This window comes from Peromyscus leucopus, chromosome 12 (genome assembly GCF_004664715.2).
Source record: "Peromyscus leucopus breed LL Stock chromosome 12, UCI_PerLeu_2.1, whole genome shotgun sequence".
Classification (NCBI taxonomy): domain Eukaryota; kingdom Metazoa; phylum Chordata; class Mammalia; order Rodentia; family Cricetidae; genus Peromyscus; species Peromyscus leucopus.
This window is the reverse complement of record NC_051073.1, coordinates 66,263,612-66,278,081: the sequence shown is the minus strand read 5'-3', so window position 1 is coordinate 66,278,081 and position 14,470 is coordinate 66,263,612. Positions and strand designations below refer to the sequence as shown.

At 41.5% G+C, this 14,470-nt stretch overlaps 1 protein-coding gene across 4 annotated transcripts in view; it reads left to right on the top strand.

Annotated features, from left to right (window-relative positions):
- Opa1 (OPA1 mitochondrial dynamin like GTPase) overlaps positions 1 to 13,066 on the top strand; it is a 78,063-nt gene extending 64,997 nt beyond the window's left edge. For all 4 annotated transcript variants that reach the window (XM_028890071.2, XM_028890072.2, XM_028890070.2 and 1 more), the window contains 2 exons: positions 9,237 to 9,311; positions 10,303 to 13,066. In XM_028890071.2, coding sequence (XP_028745904.1) covers positions 9,237 to 9,301 — 65 coding nt within the window. In that variant the 3' untranslated portion in view covers positions 9,302 to 9,311; positions 10,303 to 13,066. The remainder of the gene's footprint in view (positions 1 to 9,236; positions 9,312 to 10,302) is intronic.
- Positions 13,067 to 14,470: the final 1,404 nt, after the last annotated feature.

Here is a 14,470-nt window from a genome sequence, read left to right as displayed (position 1 = left end):
AAAGTTGTGCAAGGCTTGAGAGGTGGTCCTCCCATTGCTCATAGTCAAGAAGTGATGCTCGTTGAATTAATCACTTAGCCGTTTACATGAATGTTTATGGCAAAGCCGAGCTTCCTCTGGTAGCGCTGATACCTTTTTCTGCATTGCTTGGTGATCCTGCTTGTCTTGAGTCTGGTTTCTGCTGGTGAGGACGGTCGGTACAACACTTCTGTAGTTTCACTTCTTAGCTTGTATTGGTAATGAGTGTTTCAGAGCCTGTTTCTTGGTGAAACAAAGCGTCAAAAATCTAGAGTCTGTGCCAGTTGGGGTGGCGCATGTCTTTAATCTCGGCACTCAGGAGACAGAGGAAGGTGGATCTCTGTGAGTTTGAGGCCAGCCTGGGCTACAGAGACAGGACTGTTTCACAGAGGACCTGAGCTTGATTCCAGCACCCACATCAGGCAGCTGAGAAAAAGAAAGTGTAACTAAAATTTGAGGATGACTTCTAATTTACATAGTAGGTGACATCAATCCAGAATCACTGTGATCTGCCCACCTCTTGCTCTTACTGCCCCAGTACAAGCCAGACACTTCTAATCCAAAGGCTGTAAGACTGGAAACTTAAGTGCTCACGTGATACTCTGTGACTCTCAGATTTGGGTGCATTTTAGATTTTAGATGTTCAGATTCGAGAATTCAACTAGAAAAGCAGAAATACAGTTTCTGGTCCCAAGCATTTCCAATTGGGAAAAGTCAGCTTATATTAGTATCTAGACCTCCTAGGCACTGTGTTTCCAACAAGCCGGAGAGGACTTTGCCTAATGGAGCATCGTATTTAAGAGCTATAACTTGTATTTCATTTTTCATTTCATCTCAGCGTAAGCTTGACTAAAGCTTTCAATTTCAAAGTCAGAATTGCACTCTCTGAGCTTATATTTGTTCTTCTACTCTTAAAATTACATTAATGAGCTGTTTGAGACTCGTTCCCGTGGTTCATTTATCTGCTACAACTCCTTTTTCAAGCTTTGGTCCTGAAGGTCTTTTGACAAAGCAATATTTATAACAGTTTGACAGCAGGATGAGGAGCAGCGTTTGTCTTTGGAACAGCTTGAAGAAAGACCCTCTCCAGGCCCCGGTCATGCAGTTACAATCTTGGCCTCCTTTCTTAGGCTGGGAACATGCACGCAGCAGCACCTCCCATGCGTTTCCTTGTCCTATTGACTACCCATTCACTTCCCATCTGTTTTGCACTCTTAAAGGAACAGAAGGGGCCCTCTTCTTAGAAATCTGTCTTTGCAAGTGATAAATGATGCCCTAGCTCTTTAAGGGCTGCCTGGGTGGTTTTTCTTTTCTTAAAATGTTTCAGCTTTCCTCTTAACAAAACTCAAAGTAAAATGTTCTTTTAAAAATAGGAGAAAAGTAGAAAAGACAAACTATAACATTTTTAAAGTCATGTTTCATTTGTTGGAACAGAATAATTTGCTGACTCTATCCATCTTCTCAAGTAATTGCCTATGTCAGTATTTCTTTGAAATATGATACTAGATTTCCTACACTGGCAATATATGGGTAAATAAAATGATTCATTTTGACAAAGTATATTTTAGCTATTAGAGAAAAAAAGAAAACAGTGTATCACTAATAAATTAGAATATCAAATAACTTTAAATTTTTGTTATAATGTGAACTGATATAATTTGAAATATTTTGTGTGCTGGACACAAAATAAAATGACTCATACTAGACAATTATAACCTCATGATAGATTCTGTGGCCTTTACTAGAAAAGGATGGTCATGAATGCCATAACAGCTTATTATTTGTTATTTCTAGTCCTGAAAGTAAGTGCTATAGATACTTCTAATGTTGGCTTTTCTAAGAATTGAGCATAGCAAAGCATGGTGGGGCATATATATATTCACACTACTCGAGTAGCTGAGGCAGGAGGATTGCCATGAGTTCAAGACCAACTTGGGCTACATAGCCAAGCCTTTTTCAAAAAGTTTTAAAATAAAAAGAAAAGAATTCAATGTAAATAATTTTTCCTTCCATGAAAAAGAATTCCCTAAAGGTTAAATGTAACAAATACTATCATTTCCACCATTGCCCACAGAATGCTTTGAAATTATTATTTTAAAAGCATCAGCAACAGAAAAAGACCACATTTGGAATACTCTGTTGGACTGTATGAGTCTATGAATGTCTTCTACAAAGGTGGCACTTGATTAAGGCTGGTAACACTGCAGGTACATGCTTCAGAAGGCTCTGTATACTACCTAGACGTAAAGTGCCGGGGCCCAGTGGAAAGTATGGCTGGATAACTAACTGGTTCTGTGGCCCCCAGACCACCACATGGCTTTAGCTCAGGAGTAGGATGGATGTGTCTGCTACACACACCTGATAGAAATGTCTCTCCTCAGTCCTCTCAGAGTGGACCCTCGGTTTCTAGAGGTGGTGGGGGTGGTGTAAGTCTCAGGTAGCCCAGGTTAACCTTGAATTTGTTCTGTAGCCCAAGGACAAAGGTGGTTGCACTTCCAATCCCCTGTCTGCACCTCCCCCCTGGTTTATACAGTGTTGGAAATGCAACCCAGGGCTCCCTGCAGGTTGGGCAGCACTTGACCAGCTGAGCTGTGTCCCGGCCCTGGGTCTTCAGTGTACCGTCCTCAGTGTGGGTCCGTAGTAAAGCACTCCTGGGAGAAGGCACAATATTGCCCAAATACACAGTTTTTTAATTTGGCTTGTCTAAAGATAAATGTATCTCAAGAAGTAGATGAATTTTCCATCCCACAAACAAGTGCTTTCGTTGAGCAGCACAGCCTTTCAGTGAGTGTGATATAATCAAAAGTTGAGGTTTTATACCTACGGACACTGGCCACACCTTGAATGATACTATTCTTCGTTGTTAACTAATACAGACCATAATCATTCATAGGTCGCTGCGCTGAAATTAGTATTACCATCCATCTAGGAAGATTCCAGAGTCTAACAGCTATGTAGACCTAAATGCAAGGCTGCTCTGTGGTCATGCCGAAGTCTTACGGAGAATAGACTTCAAAACGTTTAGAAAGTATATGAATAGGTTCTGGTCACCAAAGGAGCCTGATAGGGGTGTTTACCTTGCCTTAAAGTGATTTTTAAAGTACCGGGCGGTAGTGACGCACGCCTTTAATCCCAGCACTCTGGGAGACAGAAGCAAGAGGATCTCTGAGTTTGAGGCCAGCCTAGTCTGCAGAGCAAGTTCCAGGACAGCCAGAGCTACACAGAGAAACCCTGTGGGAGGGGGTGAGGTTTAAGAAGGCTAGATTTGAAGCCAGGTGTGGTGGTATACATCTTTAATCCCAGCATTCAGGAGGCAGAAGCAGGTCCGTCTCTGAGTTGGAGGCTAGCTTTGTCTACATAGTGAAGTACAGGACAAGGCTAGAGAGACCCTCTCTGGGGAAAAAAAAGAAAAAGAAAAGAAAGCAAGCTACATTTATCTATGAGTCACATATTGCTATTATGTATTAGCAATCATGGAGTTGCACTGTTCCTCTCAATCTTTCTTTCTTTTTTTTTTTTTAAAGATTTATTTATTATGCATACAGTGTCCTGCATGTATGCCTGCAGGCCAGAAGGGGATATCAGATCTCATTACAGATGGTTGTGAGCCACCATGTAGGTGCTGGGAATTGAACTCAGGACCTCTGGAAGAGTAGCCTGTGCTCTTAACCTCTGAGCCATCTCTCCAGCCCCCCTCTCAATCTTTCTTAAGGCAGCTTTGGGGATATAAACTAGCACATTTATAATATTATCCTTTAATGTTTGAATTAAGTTTTTGCTCTAGGCAAAACAGTAAGTGAATAAACAATCATAGGTATCAATTTTGGCTATAGTTTCGACCTTTGGGTTCTGGCTTCCTATTTCCCCTTCGTAAATTTGTTTCCCCATTTCTCCATATGCTAGATTACTCGAGATCCTGAGTTTCTAAAGGGCATTTATATGGTACAGTTCTGCAGTAAACAGCAAACGTTTTCAGAAGCAGTGAGTGAGCTCCAAAGGCAGAAAGGTTCCAGGAATTCCCAGCCCTTCGTTGAACAGCCCTTTACTGAAGAACTTCACCCACAAGGTGTCCTAAAGGCTAGCCTGGAGTGCTCATGCAGCCTCTGACGGGATAGCTGTTAGATGGCTTGAATCTTTGGGTACATGGGTTGCTTAAAGTGCATTGTGTTAGTTCCTCAGCTAATTTCTTCATGCTTTCTTTAAAGACATCAAACGATGTCTAAGGGTTGTTTCAGCGCAGTGTTTTGTGGGTGGCTCTTTGTTCGTGTTCTAAACTGATATTAGCCACTGAAGTGAACCCTCTCCCAGGTTAGGGCTTTTGGCAGTCAGTGTATTCAAAACCTAATTACAGATTAGTCTGTATTGGGACTCTTAGAGCAAGTATCAGAAGACTCAGAAGCCCTGAGAGGAGCAGTGCCATTTCATGTGGGGATAAAGAGACCTAAAATGTGAATGGGTGTCAAGTCATCTGAAGAGAAGAAAAAAGAGAAGGAGCGTCATTCACTGAGGCTGGCGGTTTATGAGTTGAGGATTATGGGAATATTCATGACTCAATCAAGATGCACAACGAATTGATGTTTGAGACGGCTCATCTTTTAAGTAAACATTGAGTTAAATGGGAGCGAGTCTCCGAATTCACTCCATGTAGAACTGTGTAACAGAATAGTTAAGCCCTCCCTGAGGCCATTTCATTTATCAAAAGAGGCCACAGATTTTATAAGAATTCTCTATGTGAATATTTAATCCAAATATTTGAGAGAACCTGGAGTTTGCTTTACAAGTAGCCGTGCTGATTTGTGCTCGGTTGTGATTTTTACCAAATGTATCCTGTTTTACGTAGAAGGCGGTACTCCAGTAGACTTGAGACACTGCCGTTTGCTCTCTTGCTCCTCTGCTTTGGAGTGAAGCAGCAGAGCTCCTGTGTGTTTCTACATCAGGAAGGTGAGCAAGGATGCCTGCAGGACTGAAGGAGACATTTCAAAGTGTCTCCTTTGAAGTCAAATTTGAAATCACTTCAAAAGAGTAGACATTCTTTGATTGAAAGTAAGAGAATAAATAAGCAAGGAATGCATTTTGTTTGGTTGGTTGATTTGGGTTTGGTTTTGGGTTTAGTTTATTTGTTTCATTTCGGTTTGGTTTTGGGGTTTTGGATTTTTGAGACAGGGTTTCTCTGTGTAGCCCTGGCTGTCCTAGAACTCACTCTATAGACCAGGTTGGCCCCAATCTTACAGAGATCAGCCTTCCTCTACCTCCCCAGTGCTGGGATTAAAGACTAAGGAATGCTTCTTAAAGGAGGAATGAATCTCTTGGGGCTGGAGGAAAAGCTGGTGGCCGAGCAGTTAAGCGCGGAGGACCCACAGAGAGCTAGCTCACAGCTGCACTTAGCAGCACCCACGGCAGGGGAGAAAGACAGGTGGAGTTCTTTAGGGGAGGGATGCTGCTGCTGGCCGCCGCTCTTTCTCCTGGCGTCAGCCATCCCTCTCCTCGTACCACCCACCTCCATTCCTTCTCAGATGCTCTTTGGGGCCTTCTTAAGGTGGTGTGGCAAGGCAATGCCATGTCCTGACATTACAACTGTAAAACTGTTTAAAAGCGTAATTGTCTGTATTTTTGTGTTAAATAGTGCCATAACTTTCATTTAGGGAAAAAAATATTGCTTTATTTTCTAAAAACTGGACTTCCCTTTAGACCTGACAGAATTAGACACCTTCCTCAGTGGGGCTCTGTCTCTTCATACAAACAGCTCTTGCTCTGACCTGCCTGCTGCAGGTGACACCGCTGTGCCATACACCTCCGGTCAGTCCGCTCCTCGGAGGATGGAGGCCACTGGTGGGGCAGAGGTTGGCAAACTGACCCTGTGGATTATCCTTTCTGCGTATGGCATGCCATTCCCAAATAGACTGCCCACCAGGGAGTGATCAAGGGCTGCCAAGGCTGGAAATGCCTTTGTGGGATTTCCCTCATCTTATGCTTTTCAAGCTCAGCAGGGTTTGGGTGGGTTTTTATTGTTTGTTTTCGGTTTTGTTTTTTGGGTTTTTTTGTTTATTTGTTTTTTGTTGTTGTTGTTGTTGTTTTTCTTTTTTTCTTTTTCTTTTTTTTTTTTTTTTTTTTTTGGTTTTTCGAGACAGGGTTTCTCTGTGTAGCTTTGAGCCTTTCCTGGAACTCACTTGGTAGCCCAGGCTGGCCTCGAACTCACAGAGATCCGCCTGCCTCTGCCTCCCAAGTGCTGGGATTAAAGGCGTGCGCCACCACCGCCCGGCTTGTTTTGGTTTTTATGAGGACCGTGATCGTCTCCTCTTAGAACTGCTATGAGATAATTTGAAAAGCTCTTTTCTTCTACTCTTTTAAAGAATGATTTAAAGAGTTGCATTTATATGAAATTCTGAAAAATACTCATTTTTTTTTTTTTTTGTAAATCACCTGTTTTTAAACAACTAAATGAATTAGTTGTAAAACTAAGACTGTTTTCATTTGGAAAATCAAATGTTTTCTAGTTTGGCTGCTGATTAAGAAGTGGAAGCTAGCCTTCCAGAAAAGTCCGATTGAAGTTCTAAGGGCCCGCACGGTGACTCAGGAAGTATTGTAGTTTGCTTCTCTGTTTCAGTGCTAAGACACTCTAAGCAAAAGCAACTTGGAGAGGAAAAGTTTGTTTGGCTTACACTTCCAGGTCACAGTCCATCATTGAGAGTCAAGGCGAGAGCCTGAAGTAGAAACCGTAGAGGACCAGAATGTTGCTCACTGGCTCGCCGTGTGGCTTACTCACTGGCTCATGCTCAGCTTGCTTTCTTGTACAGCTCAGGCCTACCTCACTAGGGATGGTGCCACCCACAGTAGGCTGGGCCCTCCCACATCAATCATCAACCAAGATATCTTCCACAAGCCAGTCTGACCAAGGCAATTCTTCAACTGAGGTTACCTCTTCCCATGTGACTCTAGGTTGTGTCCAGTTGGCAACCAAGACTAGCCATCATAAGTCTGTCCTTGTCAACTTGACACCCAGTTACATTATGTCATACTTAATTTCCAAATTAAGACAGTAACAATGTTATAATTCTACCTAACATGATGTAACTTTCCCACTTAGAACCACACTTAAGTTTTTCTTAAAATAGGTGGCAAAGTCACCTTGAGGAATGCTTAGTCTTTGAGTATCTCATAACAAATACGAAAATATAGATTGATAACACTAATTGATATCTCAGTTGATGTCGTAGTACACTTAACCACTGATATCATCTCCATTGATGTTGTACATAGAGAGGAAGAAAGCACGAGTATCTGCTTATGTATGTGCATATATGCACAGTCATTCCTAACAGAATAGTACAGAAGCATGAATGTCAGTTACTGTCTTCATTTTTGTGTCTGGTATTCATAACTACCTTCCTCTACTATTCATTCTTTATTTCCTCCACCCTCAGCAAGTACCTCAGCAGGGCTAATACTTTCCCCGGGAAAATGGCCAGTACCTTTATCCCTGAAGGGTCTGGGCCACTTGTCATCTGCTTGGATTGGGTTGTTCTTACTCAGAGGACATGGTAACACTGACGTGTCCTAAAGGATCTCCTGTATCGCAGACATAATCTTCCTTCCCCATTGTAGAGAAGCAGTCCCCCTCCCCAGTAGAAGTCCGGATCAGTCATCCCTCCTAACACGGTTGATTATTCCTGTCTTAGCCTGTTGGCTTAGGGGCATCAGAAGCCCAGAGTGGCCCAAGAGAAGACTGAGCTTTAGTTCAGTGGGATGTTTGTTGTGTCTTTTGGCTAACTAAACACTCCCTAACAACACACACATGCACACGCACACAAAATTTTAAATTATAAGAGAGAGATTGGTATTGTCTTAGCTTCTCTGGTTCACTCATCTGTAGAAGGAGGAAATGCCACCCTTGCCTTAACTATTATTAGATTGTCTTAGTGGTTTGATCAAAACAATAGAGCTTTCTTCTCCACATACTTTCTTACTCTTAATATAATACCAAGAATTAGAAATACTAAATTACAGAGTATCTGCCAGCACCATTCCTTGTATGGGACTGTAGTAGCCGCCATTGGAGTTCTCCGATGCTGTGAAAGGTACAGAAGAACCATCCTTCCTTTGGCTGGGCGCTCATCACCAGTGCACACTGCTAGTAAAATTTATATCTTACAATACAACTTCTTTAATCATGGAAGATATAAATGTTGACCATTAGAGATGCCTTGTATGATCTTTCCTCTGAGTAGAGAGTAGGATGCTTGCCAGACTCTCGTCTCGGTCACCAGCCTTGAACTAGTCGGCTCCCATCAATTGGTAATTCCCACTGATATGTTAAGTTATGTTGAAGGGATGGAAGCATTTCTCATACTGCCTAGTGTAACTGATGTTCTAAGACAGGAGGTGCATGACTGAGTCAGCAGCAATAGCATACATATTAGTGGAAGAAGTGTACATTTCAGAGAGAAATTAAAGGTTGTATGTGGAATCCAATAAACATAAAAAATAAAAATTCAAATAAACAAAAATCTACTTTCAGTGGTTCTTTATAGTTCTTAACTTTCACATTCACACCTAGACAAGTATTTTCATATGTTAAAAACATTTTCCAGTTTCCTTTGCCTTTATTTCCTGGCATTTTGAAATTATGAATGAAGTATGCATCTCATCATGGTGATGTTGCCTGACCTTCCTGGTAACTTCGCATGTTACTTTTAAAAGGTCCTTTTCCAGACAAGGGACAGTTTTGTTCTCTTGCTGTCGTTGTTGAGATAGTAGGGTCTGATGGTGCAGCCCAGGCTGGTATTCCTTTCACAGTCAGCCTCCCACGTGCTGGGTAAGACATCAACCACCATTTCTGCTTATTAATTCCTAAAAATAGCCTCATCGTTTTTTTGGTAGAGCTTTGAGGAATCTAAGAATGCAGTAAAGCAGTTCTGTGGGTAGGCGGACAGGCATTGTTCTGTGTAAGCATCCACAGCTTCATTAATAGTTCCCCAACGGGGTCTGCAAGTGTTCTCCTCCTCCTCCTCCTCCTCCTCCTCCTCCTCCTCCTCCACCTCCCGGTAGGGCTACTTACTGCTCTTCTGACCACCTGGACGTGAACCACGGGAGGTTTAGTGAGAATGAGTTTCTCCTTTTCCTCAAATAGTTCAAGAAGTTTTATGACGATTTAATAATAATTCTCTCCAATAATTTATGCTGCCATTGAAAAGTAAATGTGTTTGTATTTATCTCCACAGAGAAAGTTAGAGAAATTCAAGAAAAACTTGATGCTTTCATTGAAGCTCTTCACCAGGAGAAGTAGACTGTACTACGTGAGTAACTCTCAGACTAGGGTGCACTGAATACAAAGCATGTTTCGGAAGCCTTTCTTAATAATTCCTGATTCTGCATGACAGCATCCGGCTTGCTTCTCTATGACGAGATCCTCTTGTGAGCATGACTCTGGGGACCAACTTCCTTTGTGTTGTGCCACGCCTTTAAATCATTTGATTACCTTCTGGCTAAACTAAGTGTTCTCTAGAACCCATTTCGGACAGAACCAAGGTTAATGAAAATATTTTATATGATGATTTTCTGACGTGGGTGACTCCTTTTCTACATTGAAAAACTGACCTGCGTTTGTCTTTATCTTCCCCTCGTGCTCACAGTAGGTAATTAAGTCAACTTACAGAGCTTCTTTATCCATCTCATTGAAGCTCTTCACCAGGAGAACTAGACTGTATTCTCCCTTGTAATTTCCACATGTGTGGCATACCTACCTCAGGATAGTAGTTTTGCTTTTCTGTGCATTGGTTCCAATGTTTTAAGAAAGAATTCTAGGATTTGGGTGTGGCAACACACTCAGGAGGTAGAGACAGACAGTTTTCTGTAAGTTCTAGGCTAGCCTGGTCTACATAGACAGTTCCAGGCCAGCCAGGGATACGTTAGAGAAGCCCTTCTCAAAAGAAGAAAAAGAAAGAAATGGATTTAGGGGCTGGCAAGATGGGTCAGCAGGTAAAGGAGCTTGCCACCAAGCCTGACAACCTGAGTTCAATCCCCAGGACCCACAAGATAGAAGCCAAGACTCCTGTTGTCCTCTGGCTTTCACACCCACACTGTGGCACAGGTATAGAATACACACACACAAATAAATGTTAGGAAAAATTTGAAGAAAAAAAAGAAATGAATTCTGGTATACATTTATTTACGTAATGTGTTTTAATAAATCTAACAGATTTGAACAATTAAGTTATGATAAAGTTACTTAAGTCTTTTCATTTGTCTTGCCAAATCTGAATTTATCTAATGGATTTATTTTTACAGAATCCTGCTCATAATCACCTCTGCATACATTCGAAGAAGGAAAACTTCAGAGTCTTTGTCCTGCCTCCTTTCTCCTGTTCTACCTTTTCAATGCAAAATAAAGTCATAGGGTAAAAATAACGTACGTGTGTCACAGGCACTTCAACCCCAGAAGAACAGTAAAAATGGCACCCACAGTCTATGTGCTTGTACTGATGTGACAGATTGGGAAAACATAATTGGCATGGCCGTTAGACTTACTCCTCAAAGATGAGGAGGTTATCTCTCGAGTCTTATTCATGGTGGCACCAATGGGATTCATTGTGGATGTCATCAGACATATAATGGTAGTTGCTTTGGAATAAAACTTATGGTGATTTTTTTAAAGACATAAATTGTGTATATGGTGACGGTTGCCTGCTAGGCCGTCATCTGTCTGCAGTGTTCGGTATGCAGGACTGTTTGGCTGTAATAATTCAGTTTATGTTCACCACATGAAAGAAAGCTGGTTTGTAAAAGAACGCTCCAGACAGGTTAACTTGTGTTGGACAGTTCGGTGTGTATTCAGTGAGAGAAATATCAGCCCTCCATTGCCAGCTTAGAAAACTCGCCTTGGAAGCCGATAGCACCAACCTACCCCGGTTGCTGATTTTACACTCTCTGTATCCATTTGTAATTAATTCTTGTTGATTATTGTGAGCTTTACGTCAGGCTTTATGGTAATAGTAGGGGTTCTCCTGTGGACAGAGCCATTGAATTATGACCCAAGATGGAGAAGACTAAAGGTAATCAGGTGACCAGTTTCATCCCGAGTGCTGTCAAACATTTGAATCAGGCATCAGGGAAGGACTGCACCACGGCTTTCAGACATTAGTGTAAATAAAAATTACTCTAACGTGGGAGAAGATTGACCCAGCCCTCTTCAAGCTGAAAGTTCTGTTTAATTCATTGCAGTTCAGTTACAGTATTTTCATGTGTTAAAATTATATTGGTTAGAAGACTTGAAGGGAAACAAATATGCCATATTTTACTTAAACGTCTCTTTCATTTGCTACCCTTTTTTTTTTTTTTTTAACTAAGGCTTTATTGTCCTGGTAAAAATACCCAGTGTTGCAGTTTTTATTTCACAGTTAATTTTTTAACCAGTTTTCTTGGAATTTTTTTGGTAACAATTCTCTACCCACACACATACTTTATATATATTTACACACACACACACACACACTCTGATCATTGTGATTCTCTGAAAATCTGACAGATGGAAGGCAAAATATTCCCAAAACTGTAAATTCAGTAAGTATTTTATTTAAATTATCAGATAAGAAATGGAGGTACTCTTCTCAGCAGCGAAGAGCAGCATCCACCGTCTCCTAGGACACGAGTGCTGAGGTGCCTTGTGTCTCTTAGGTGTGGGACCCTGGTGACAGGAGCTAAGTGGAGCCCTGTGCTGATCCAGCAGGGGTCAGGGAGTGGTCCCCCTAAGCCATGTTAACCTAACCGTGGCTGGAGGCCCTGGCCCAGGCCAGCAGAGAAATCTGATGCTAGGCATTGTATCCCTTTGTATACTTGGGTTTTTTCATTTGTTGGTTTTTGTTTTTTAGGGAAAGAGAACTCCTGTTTCTTTGAAGGGGTCAGTACTTGTAACCTCAACCTAAAAGTAGATTACCAAAAATCCCTGTCATTCTTCACATCCCCATGGGTTATTTTTAATTTGGTTTCATGCTAAACATGTCTTTCCACACACACACACCTCAAAAACAAGGCATTTATCAAATGCAGAAGCTAGGAAAGGAAATGAAGTTCAGTCCAGCAGTCGACCTTGTGTGTCCTGTCTAGTTCAGCTGCTTGATGTACAGAAGTTAAAGTCTAACTGGACAAGAAATCATTTGTTTTTCAAGAAATCATTTGTTTTCACGTCCAAATTTGCAAAGAATGGAGTGAACGAAATTCTGTTTGGAGAACTGAGGGATTTTAAGTAGATGATAAGCAAACCGAATTGGTCGGGATGTCGATTATAAATCCCCAGCCTGTGTACAACGTGAACCAGAGGAAGCAAGCCTGCTGCTTTCCCCGCCCAGCGACCAAGCTGCCATTTCAGGGAGAGCAGCCAGCCCTCCTGGGTCTTAATCCTAGTCCCTCGGATTAGTGGTTTTCCAGGCTGTAGTCAGTGGACACCCACGGATGACCTAGGAACCAAGTGGAAATGGACGCTGTGAAAGTGCATGGGGAGACAGCAAGTGGGACTTCCTAACTGTGCAATTCTGGGATGTCACACCCCAGTAGTCCCAGGCCTCAGGTGGCAGAGCAGGACTATCATGAGTTAAAGGCAATCCAGAGCTACGCAGGGAGGCCCTGTCTCTAAAACAAAAACAATACAATTAAGAGTGTAGACTTAACGGTCAAATTTCTAGTTAATTTTCTATTTATTTATTTCAGATGTATTTATCTGATAAAAGAAACATGGTATCCTTTTCTTTCCAGTAAATGAAATCACGGTGCTGGCGTATCTCCATCCTCTACGCTGGCGTATGGTAGACTGTCAAATGCTGTATGTAGCAAGTAGAAATGTGCTTGGAAATGTGCTTACCTTCTAAACATCATGGCTATTTGATATCTAAATATTTAAAACTTAACCATGTCTTCATGTGCACTGTGAATGGACTTTGTATTATTTTTTTAAACCGTACACTCGATGTAAATGTTACTTTGACTTATATTTGCCTGTGCTTAATCTAAGGTCATTTGTGTAGATGGGTAATTAAAAGATACTGAAGTGAAATTATAATGCTATTATTGGAGAGCATCTTTTACATTTTCTTTGTTTTAATGAGGAAGAGAGTCCTCTGTACCAAGGGTCGTGATTTGGCCCCATAGTTTAGCCAAATCCGTGACCTAAGAAGCTTTCAGAGTGGCTTTTCTCAGAAGGCTTGGATGTCATGGACCTTCTATTTCACAGTCGGAATCCATGTTCAGCTGATGCTTCTTTTCCTGACTTGATATTTGTCAAAACACTTTGGTATTTTCTTGGGTAAAATATAAAAAAGGACAGTTTTCTAGTTACACTGTCCTGCTAAGACCCTCACTTCCACTAATGATGCTGCCGAGTTCAGTCCCACAGGAGGCTTGCTGAGGGGCTTAACTAACTGAGGCCCGGAAGGAGCTGTAAAGATGACTTCTCTCCATCCTGATTAAAACCTCCCATTCTCCCTTCTTACTGCCACCACACTCTGCTCCTGAGTGATGCTTATAAAGTAACTCACTGGCGGTTAGCTGTGCAGAGTACTGCAGTGTTGAACCCTCCTACACACTTGTGTGCTCGGCTGAAATCAACCCTGGGAGAAGGTGCAGAAAGACTATTTCTAGTCCGCAGATGTAAGATCCTTTGTTGTAATTCAAACTTTTGTCCTTTCTGTGGTTCAACTTCCAAATCTTTATCCAAAAGTGAAGAGTTTAGTTACTAAAGATTCAGTCGAACAATTTGTTTTCTTTTAGCCTATTTAAGCAGTTAAGGAATTAATATAGTTAAAGTGTGCTAAGGATAACACAAGTATGTTTCATTATATTAGAAAAAATGTATAACTAATTGCATACCCAGCTTGTGGTAAATATGTTGGCCACAGGTTGTACATTAATTAGACTAAGTAGACATTTGCAGAAAACTGGAAGGTCTTAACCTACAAGAACTACAGAATTGTTAGAGGCTAAAAAGTAACATTATAAAGACTAATTAGATGACCTTTGTCCTGGGGAACACAGTTCATAAAATTAGGGGTAAGAAAAATGATCCTCATAAGCCATTAAATTGTTTTCCTAAAATAGCAGAATTAAGTTACCACCTTAAAAATTAGAAACATGACCAAATGTGGTGGTACCTTCTGGAATCCCAGCACTCAGGAGGCAGATGCAGGCAGATCTCTTGAGTTCGAGGCCAGCCTGGTCAGCAGTGAGTTCGAGGACAGCCAGGGCTATGTAAAGAGACCCTGTCTCAAAAAGGGAGTCCAAAGCCAATCTGAGCTATGTGTCTTAAAACATGTTCGCCTGTCTTAAAACAGAGTGGCAAACGTACATGATCCTCGTGAAAAGACTTTAGTGATTCAGGTTCTGTAAAACCAGTGTTAGGATTCTTTTGGAAGGAAGTAACTACTCTTAAGTGTGTTTAAGTCAGCTCTTCCATACCTCTTCGTGGTAA